This window comes from Morone saxatilis, unplaced genomic scaffold, assembly GCF_004916995.1.
Source record: "Morone saxatilis isolate NCDOM2014 unplaced genomic scaffold, NCSU_SB_2.0 Contig20, whole genome shotgun sequence".
NCBI lineage: Eukaryota > Metazoa > Chordata > Actinopteri > Moronidae > Morone > Morone saxatilis.
Window position 1 is genome coordinate 215,234 of NW_023339763.1, and position 10,184 is coordinate 225,417.

At 40.6% G+C, this 10,184-nt stretch overlaps 1 protein-coding gene across 1 annotated transcript in view; it reads left to right on the forward strand.

The window, feature by feature from the left end:
• Positions 1–2,010: 2,010 nt before the first annotated feature.
• LOC118331475 (microtubule-associated protein 11-like) overlaps positions 2,011–10,184 on the forward strand; it is a 10,843-nt gene continuing 2,669 nt past the window's right edge. Inside the window, 10 exon segments of the mRNA XM_035666432.1 lie at positions 2,011–2,232; positions 4,333–4,670; positions 4,979–5,074; positions 5,223–5,352; positions 6,386–6,472; positions 6,582–6,702; positions 7,227–7,374; positions 7,620–7,702; positions 7,878–8,033; positions 9,013–9,076. Of these exon segments, the coding sequence (XP_035522325.1) occupies positions 2,040–2,232; positions 4,333–4,670; positions 4,979–5,074; positions 5,223–5,352; positions 6,386–6,472; positions 6,582–6,702; positions 7,227–7,374; positions 7,620–7,702; positions 7,878–8,033; positions 9,013–9,076 (1,416 nt within the window). The 5' untranslated portion in view covers positions 2,011–2,039.

The window sequence follows — 10,184 nt, forward strand, 5'->3', positions numbered from 1 at the left end:
CCCTGAGATAACTTCTGTTATGAATTGGCGCTATACAAATAAAATTGAATTGAATTGAAACCGAAGTTTCGTGTTCTCTTGAACAATATGCCTGTATGTGTGTATCACTTGAACATATAGTGTATAAAAAGTGTACGTATAGTGTGATGGGCAGAGATTGGGAAACGAGCGTTTGAAGATCTGATTTCTTTTAAATCAAATTTGAGTAGATCAGGAAATGTTGAGGAGTCGACATTGTTGGACTTGGCTTGATCTTGTGCTTTTTTAAAGTTATGTAAAATTAAAGCTAGAAACTGGATTCTATTTATAGAAAAGTTATTTTACAGTATTTGCCAGAATATTACCATTTTTTACAGTGTGTGTGAAGAATAGATGATGCTAATGGTGCTAATGGGGATGCTAATAAAGAACCAAACATTGGTGAGAAGAAGAGAATGTGATATAGCCTACACTAGAAAGACATAATCACAGTTTTGATGATTCATTATCAGTGTGGTTTCTTTTTGTCACCTGGGTTGGGAAAGTAATCTGATACAGTTATTACCTAATCCAAATATCACAATATTAAAGTAACTTGATTATTTTCTGTTATATTTGGATGACCTCAACACCAAATATGTAAATAACAAGACATATCAATAAGTATTGATCTGAGTGTATTCTATTTGACAACAGAATGTTATAAAAAATTTTACTCGTAATTTTAAGTGACACTTAACGTCTTTTTTCTAATCTTTAAACGTACTGTGAAAACAAAATATGTAGTAAAACACTAAATTAGGAAAGTCACTTAAAAATTCTAATAAAGCTACTTTTTTTAACTTAAACATCTGAGTTAGTGTTACCTAAAATGTTCAATGTAATCAGTTTGACTTTGTAAACATTGAAAAGGTGCTATAATAAAGATTATTATTATTATTATTATTATTATTATTATTATTGTTGTTGTTGTTGTTGTTATTAACTTTGTACTTGCTAGCCAGGTCTTTAATAACTATATTTTGTCTGATTCCCAGTAATAGCAGCTAATTACAGTAAAATAAGTGTTCTAATATAAAGTGTTCTTGTGTTAGTTGGTGTTGAAGCTGTCAGTGAAGAACAGACTGTCCATCATTAACTCTGTCACACAGGCTCTGCTCTCAGCTCTTAGTTATATGTCAGTTTACTGCAGTGATAGATAGATCTGATCAATAACGAGAGCTTCCTGACACACACATTGAACTCAGAGAGCTGTTTGGCCTCAGTTTGAACGGCTGCTGTACGTTCTGCAGACCAGCAGAGGTCGCTGTGCTGCTTGGTTTAATCTCCTTTTCACCTAAGTGCAGGCGGTCGTGTGGTCCTCCAGTGCACACACACTGAGGATGCACCTCACAGGCAATATAATGCTCATTGTGCTCATATTGATTTTATATCAGATAGATAGATAAACACCATTCTCCCATCAGATATCTCCTCATTTAATGTTTCACAACCACCTTCACAACCATAAAAAACAATATAATAAAGGTCTGTGATCATGTCATTCTTTTTTTTAGCTTTTTTAAAATTATTTAACTTTCAAAAATACTTGGGAACATAAATTGCATTTATACAACAAAACATTTATCGTCTCTCAATTACCACAAAAAAATAAATCTACAAGGCTTTGTTAAAAATTATAATAATAATAATAANNAAAAACCAAAAACAAATAAGTGCAAGATTACAAATCAAGGCATCCTCTCTAAAGAGACTCCTCTACACCCGATGTGATCATGTCATTCTGATGATGCTTATTATCTGTATTATTATCAATGTTATACACTAGTTATTAACATATATATATACACATGTTTCTGAAAAGTAAGCACTGTAAGGGCTCACATTTCAACTAAGCTCCATACAACTCTGTCTCCACTGCGGGGCGCAATGGTCTAATTTTCCCTGTTCTGTGGAACAAAGAGCGTGCTTTTATGGTGAAAGTGCGAACAGGAAGTGTGTGTCATGGTGTGTGCGCGCTGACCGTGGTCCTGCTCGCGCAGCCTCCTCCGCTGGTCGCCATGGTGCAGATGATGGAGTCTCAGTGCGAGTATTTCATGTATTTTCCGGCGGTACCCATCACGGATCTGTCGGACCCGGCCCGCTACCGCACTCTGCCACGCCGCAGTCACCTCTACCTGGGCGAGACGGTCCGCTTCCTGCTGGTGCTCCGCTGCAGGGACGGAGGGGCGACTCCAACCGAGCACGGCCCCGGTAAGGGGGGGAGGATACGGACCAGACCGGCTCTGGATGAAAAGGAGGGGGGGAGAAAGAGAAACTGTTTTATTTTCCTCTATAATGTTTATACAGACAGTGACTGTCTGTGAGTTATATTGCTAATATCCTTTAATAATAATAATAGTAATAATAATAATGGGACCTTTGATATATTTCAGGCAGAATGCCTCACACACACAAATGGTCAGTGGTTCCCAACCTTGTTCCTTAAGGGACACATTTTCTGTCATTTCTGTAACTAAACTGCCGACCCGTGAATAAGAGACATATATTTTATAATATTTCATATTATATTCAAAACTGAACAATGAAACCAAACAGTGAACTCAGAAACGGCAGGAAGTGTGTGTAAAACCAGAGATATGGATGAAGCAGATTATTTCCTGTTTAGGTCATTTATACAATACAATTCTCTGTATTATGTATTTTTAAAGACTTAATATACTTCCTTTTACATTTTTTCACAGAAGTGATCCAAACACTGAGCTTTAGGCGTACTGTGTTTTAAAAAAAAAAGTTTTCTAGTATGTCTTCAATTAAGAAGACCCTCCATTAGGCTTTGGCGACCCCTAGTGGGGGTCCGGACCCCCAGGTTGGGAACTGCTGCCTTCATCTTTTTATTTATGGACTGGAATTAGAATTCATATTACAGTTTTTCTCCATTGGTTTGGCTCATTTCTTGAAACATAAATTACATTCGCAAAACAACATGGACAAACCTCCAAACCAGCAGCTTTAGGCAATTTGTTTCACAAACAAGAATTGTAATTTCTCCATTGATTTCATCAGCATTGTAAATGTATCCTAAGTAACATCTTTGTAAAATGATTAAGTACAGTTAGCCTACAAGTTAGCACATTTTCTGCCAAAAGTGAAATGATCGCTGTTGATCTCAAGCTGATTGATTGATTCTCAAGTCTCATGGTTGGTTCTCTCCAAAAACATGTCAGCAATCATTGTCATTGCTATAAGTCTCCACAATGCTAAATAGCCCTTCTGTTCAATTGTCAACAATGAGTCCAAAGCATAAGATCATAATCAACATAATACCATGAATACCAATAATACCTGTATTTATTTAGCGCACTGTAGGGCTACATATCATTTTCACCTTATCTTTATAATATAACTAGTATTTATGCTGTTTTAATACATTTTCTTTTTACTCCTGATATGGAGGTTACCTTGATGTGTGAGTCAAACATTAGAGGGCATCCTCCTTAACCCTAAAAATCCAGTTTTTTATTTTTTATTTTTTCAAGTTTTATATAAGCCATTGTATTCTGTTAGCTAGACACAAAAAAACTAGTAGCAGTAACCCCATTGTGAAATGAAGTACTGGGCTAAGACTGAGAAGGTGGACATTGAGGGATATGCCTCTGGCCAATAAGTGAAAAACATCTAAACATTTTTGACTTGGCAGTGGCTCAACAGCAAATCCAAAGGGGACGATGCATTTTGGAGGTACTGACTATTTACATGGGAAATGGAAATTTAGTTTGACAGCATGGTGAACTGTTTTGGAAAGATATGCGGCTTTTGCAAGTGAAGCTTGGTGTTGTGCTGAACTGTAAGACTGTTTTGCCAAAATGACTTAGAGTTTTGAGAATGTAATTTCTGTTTCGAGAAATGAGGGCCAAAACCAATGGAGAAAAACTGTAATTAGAAGCAGAGCACACGGTTTAAAAAGCTTACATTGAACCACCATTTCTAAAACATTAATTTAATACAGTTCAGACTAAGAGATGAAGAACAGAAACAAGACGTCTTTATAAAATTAAACTTTGAAAAGACAGAAGACGTGTTGTGTTGGCCACACCCCCATGTGTGTTACATCACGAGAAGGGCTAGGATGTCCTCTTCACAAGACTTTAAGACTCAGTTAGACTGCATGCATAACGGCCTCGGTGTCACGTCCCCCATAGAGGACACATGAAATTATGTTCATACTACTGATCTCACTGAGAATCAACAATCAGAGCTGAAATACAAGACAAATACTGAACTAATCCAGGACTAAAACACCAGAGAATACTGGAGATGAGATTGAATGTGCGATCATTTCCAAACAAACAGGGGGCGGTGATGGCATCGCAGCAGGCTTTGGGTCAGAGTCGGCCAGTAGCCGGGCGTGGAGGGAGCTGGCGGGCTCACTGTGCGCCGTTGCCAGCGTGAGTCCAGGTGAGAGTAGCCGCCACAGAGGCAACCACCACCATCACCACGACTACCAGAGCAGCGGGGACGAGGCCAACGAGGACGGCGAGGAGGACTACATTGCTGCAGCGGAGGCAGCCATTGCGGCGCTCGGCAGCAGGGTGGACTCCCGGTGTCGGAGCTTCAGGGACTGCAAACCGCTGCTCATCCACAACTCATCTGGGACGGCGGCGAGGGAGTTCCGCAGGGCGCCAGTTCAGGTGATGATCCTTAAATTGAAAGATGAGAGAAAAGGGCAGGAAGTCTACGATTTTAAAAAATGTTGGCAGAGAGCACAGCACTAAGGATGATAAAGTCGCTCAGCTAGTCCTCAACCTGACATGTTATTTATGCTAACATGCTAAACTGGGGAAAATAGTAAACATTACCTAAATAGCAGTTACTCTACTGTGTAGTAAAAGTTAGCTAATGGAATGAGTTAGGGGTGAGTTTGAATGAGGTTACTAAACCCCGGCTATTGCTGGTTCAGTTCATGATGATTTCTCATCTGTGTGTTTGTCCACGTCAGTCTCCCCTGGACGAGCCGGTGGTTTTGACAGATGAAGTGATCTTCCCCCTCACCGTCTCCCTGGACAAACTCCCCGTCAGCACCCTGAAAGTCAAGGTCAGCAGGAACATCTGTCCGTCTGTTTCATTTTGGACGAATTATTTTATCATTATTATTAATTATATGTTTGTAAGTCTTCCCCTCAGAGTTTGGTACATTTGGTACAAACTCACTGTTAATTTATCTGTTGCTTGTGTGTGTTCAGGTGATGGTCACGGTGTGGAAGAGGGAGGCGGAGAAAGCGGAGGTGCAGGAACTCGGTTACCTGAGCGTCCTGCAGCAACGAGAACCAACACACACCTTCAGACACGACCTGAACACCTTCAAGGCTCAGGGTACAACACATGTACTTTTATACTTGTGAGGAACCTCATGGCATAACCCATGTCCCAGCACTTAAAACCTACCTTATCATAAAACCAAGTCTTAACTTTCAGACACCCCTCTAAATTATGGTTAGGGTTAGGACCAGATCTTTTGCATACTTTCCTTGCTTTCAAGTTCTAAAACTCATAAATGGGCAGACTACTGGAGGTGCCTTTGGGTTTGATTATCATTCAACATCCCAATCATGGCATCACATGAAACAGCTGGATTTGTTGGTTGGAAGGAATTGTTCCTGTAAACAGAAAAAAGACTAAAAGTAGAAATTAAATCCCTGACAGACTTCAGGGTCAGTCCAATAGTTTTTTGGGGGAACTTCCCATTGTTCCAACGGCCTGTTAATCCGAAACCACAATAGTCTGTTCCATTGGACCGAAAGCCTGTTATCCTGAAATCAAAAACCAAACACAGTGAAAGACAGTTTTTCTGAAAATACGCACTGTTTGGTGAGGTTTAGGCATCAAAACTACTTGGTTAGGTTTGGGAAAGATGGGTTAAAATAAGTATGCTAGTGACGTCCGTTAAGTTGCGTGGGTAAGTTGGGGATACCAGAGTGTGTGTTTCAGAACAACCAGCCTTTGTTTTCAGAATAATAGGCTTTTGGCCCAATGGGACATGTATCCAACTATTAGTGTTTCGGAATAATGGGCAGTTGGAACAATGACATGGAACCTTTTAAGGGGTCCTGAGTGTCATAGAAAATACATGTTTTCATGATACACATTGTTTAGTTTCAAGCATGGCAAAGAAAAGCTACAAATATCTCCTAAATATCTCATCATCACAAAATAAAACCTGGAAACAATCTGAACTGTTGTAAAACACAAAGAATGCAGTAGAGCTGAAATGACTGATTGGAAATTATTTAGATAATCGATTAATTGCTAACATGAATCCTTGAGGACAAATCAGCTTGTCTGTGGTTTACTAAATATACCTCCTACATCTATCCTTTAACGCACCTTTGGTTTCTCCCATCCACAGTGAGCACTACTCTGACTGTCCTGCCGCCTCCCACTGTCCGCTGTAAGCAGATGACCGTCTCTGGGAGGCACCTCGCCGTCCTCAAAGGTAGTTACACCATCACTACTGTTTTTATTGGATAGTGTCTCATTAAAACACAAACCAGGATCTAAATTCTGAAGTTGTTCTTCTTTCTAACCCTTTCTCCTCCTGTCAGTGTTGAATGAGTCTTCCCAGGAGGAGGTGAGTATTCGAGATGTTCGGATTTTACCAAACCTCAATGCCTCCTACCTTCCCATGATGCCAGACGGCTCTGTGCTGCTGGTGGACAATGTGTGGTACGTACAGATACAAGTGTTAGAGTGGAGTTGAGTTCTGTCGTCTGATGACGTTACTGTTGGTCGGCGTTTAGTTATGTTCATGTGACAACGTGTATTTTATTTTATGTTAGTTTATATTACATTACCTTCTGTTACATTAAGTTCTGTTATGCTCGCTTATGTTATGTTGTCTCTGTAACATACATTTTGTTGTTACCCTCTAACGTCTCTGTTTTGTTACGTTGTTCTGCTCTGTTGTAGTTGTTACGTTCTGTTACATAATGTCCTATTAAGTTACACTACATTCTGTTATTATGTTGTTACCTGATATTAAATTTCATTCCATTACCCTCTTTTCATTCATGTTCTGTACATTTTATTACGTTAGACAAGACAATTCTTACATCAAGTTCTGTTACATTGAGTTCTGTTGCATTAAGTTCTGTTATATTAAGTTCTGTTATATTAAGTTCTGTTAAATTATGTTACATGGTGTCATTTGATGTGATGGTGCTCAGACTGCTTCCTCTCCTGCTCTGCAGCCATCAGTCAGGTGAGGTTGGCATGGCGTCTTTCTGCAGGGTGGACAGCCTTGCTGGTCGCCTTCCCAGCATGCTCAGCGCTTTGGAGGAACACGACTTCCTGTTCCATCTGCATCTCAACGACATGCCACAAGATGATTCCAACGAGGTTCGTTTGTATAATTTTATTTCAGATTTTACTGTTGCATTTTCTTTCATTCTGATATTGCCACAGGATTGCTTTCCTAAATAACCTGATTTATTTCAAGAACCCAAAATATTCTATTTTATTTTGCAGAAACTGGAAATGATGTTACACTCTGTTTGTTACTTCTGTCCTGTAATTCACCAGTAAAAAAACTCCCTCTTGTGGTCCTAATATTTCCTGTAAGTATGGTATGTATTTATTTTCAGGGGCTGGAGGTTCCCCTGGTCGCTGTGTTGCAGTGGTCAACTCCCAAGATGCCTTTCACCAACTGTATCTACACACACTACAGGTAAGGACCAAGCATTTCTGTTTGAAATGAAACGCTCCAACCTGCCAACCTGCACAGAGCTGACAGCGGAAACCAGCTATTTGTTAAAAATATGAGGAGGGACAATTCACTGTTCATTCAAACTCACAGGGACACGTCCTGACTGTCCATTTGTAAATCTACTCTACCCTCTCAGGTTGCCCAGCATCCGTCTGGACCGGCCGCGCTTCGTCATGACGGCGAGCTGTCCGAGCACCGTCAGAGTGAAAGAACACTTCAAGGTCAAATACGTTCTGCTCAACAACCTGCAGGACTTCCTGGCAGTACGGCTCGTCTGGACTCCAGAGGGTTAGTGTGTGTGCGCCATTGTACGGTTCATGAGGACCAGCCTTAGACCAGCTCTAAACCTTGGGCAGTGCCTAAAAATGGGCCAGTACTCACTGGTACTGCATGCCACCACCTCCCTGTGAGTCTAGGTATGCACTCTATTTTCCCACCAGGCTAGTGTCCGTTTATTCTAACTAGCCCACATAACTGCGGCTTAACACAGAGAAAACAGCTGAAAATGTCCTTTTAAAATTGTTAAAACATGGCTGTAGGAAGTCAACACTACTTTTATTCACTCCCAGCTGCAACCCGTCAACACAAAACAACTCCGGACATCCGCTCTCATTTGTGTGTGGCAACCAAGTCCAGCACACTACTGCAATATAAAAGAGAGTGATTACTCAGTGAGCACAGCTAAGATCATCAACTCACCTGGTGCTGCTCTGACAAACTTTCCCCACCTCTCTCTCCTTCAGCTGATTGTAAACCACACCCACCTCCACAATGGCAAAATAATAACTTATTTTGTGGTTAGGGTTTTGGTGAATTAGGGTACTGGCACCTTTTATGGTCCAATTCAGGGGCTGAATTTGAAAGTTTTTCAAATGGCTGTTGGAGGGTCAAAGGTCCAATGTGTAACACTGAGGAGGATCTATTGTCAGAATATAATATCCATAAGTATGTTGTCATTAGTCTATAATCACCTGAAAATAAGATTCTTTGCGTTACCTACGTTTTTATTTACTTCTACAGAGTCCACCATTTTGAACCTGCCATTTTTTTTCTACAGTAGCCCAGGAAACAGACAAACAAAACACTGACTGTACATTGGGACATTTGCATTTTTAATAAGTTTCGCGGCCTACAAACCTTTAAAGTGCAGCAGTCCAAGAAAAGCAATGCTGAAGCTGATTTATATACAAAAGGTTTGATTAAACTCAAACTAAAGGCAAAATTATTTCACTGAAGTTGTTGACCCTGATAATATGTGTGTGTTGTTCCAGGGCGTGGTCCATGAGCGAGGATGCAACGCTGGCTGCTGTGGTCTGTCCACTCCCTCTCAGTAACCGTTGGTCAACATGTCCGAAAAGGAAGCACATCTGTCTTCAGCCGTGGGCCTTCCAGATCTCAACCGGGGAACTGTAACGAGGTACCTGAGGCACGAGAACTCTTAAATACATTTTTCTATATATCAATAAAAAACATTTAACGTTCGAAGAATGTGTGTGTTGGGATAAAGTGTCATTACGTTACACTCTCTCTCTCTCTATCTGCAGCCTGAGTCAGCACATGAAGTTGAAGCTCCATTCACGGCGTCTGTGTCCAACCCTCCCCCGGACGCTCGGCCCCTGTCAGCGTAATGAAAACATCACTTTGCTTTTTATTTATATACAGACATATAAAGATCTCCCACTTCCTCCAACTCTAGTAAAAAATTAAGCAGAATTATCACGGATATGGCCAATGCCATCTTTTCTCTGTGCAGAAAAGTCCTGGTGCAGTAGTTTATGAAGGTTGGCACCACGTTATCAAGGCCCCCCTCATACTACCCGGTCGACCTAATGGCTCATGCTGTCAATCAAACTAAATAACTTTTATGTTAGGAGAGGTTTTACTGATGATAAAATGAACCAGTTGAACAAACATACACCGTGATAAGAACGAAACATTATTTACTTTTTAGTTTGTTTTCCCTTATGCTAAATGGAGGCTACACTGCATTTCAAGCCCCACCAGGGGGCGATATAGAGGGATGGGTGGATGGTAATACATGCAGCCTAACTTACACACTAATACTGATGGTGACAGGGAAAACCTTCATCTCTGAAACATGTTTTTGTCATCATATAGTGTGAACATCAAATATATATGTAATTTGGGAGAAGGTGAGATAGTTTGGTTGAATGTGTTCTCTCGCTCACCACACAGGTAAACAGCCCCGTCCAGGCCGCGGTTCGGACCTGCTGATCGACACCAGGCAGTCCTGGGTCGTCTCAGTCCTTCTCCCACCAAGCAGCCCGTCTTCGATCCCACATATATGAGGGTACCACACAGACCCTCACTGACTGGAGTTAACATGGTTTATTACTCTTCAGTTGTAAGGAAATAATTATATTTCCAATGATGTTGATGAACACATTAGTTTTTGTTTCTGGAAACATTTGGGTTTTTTTTA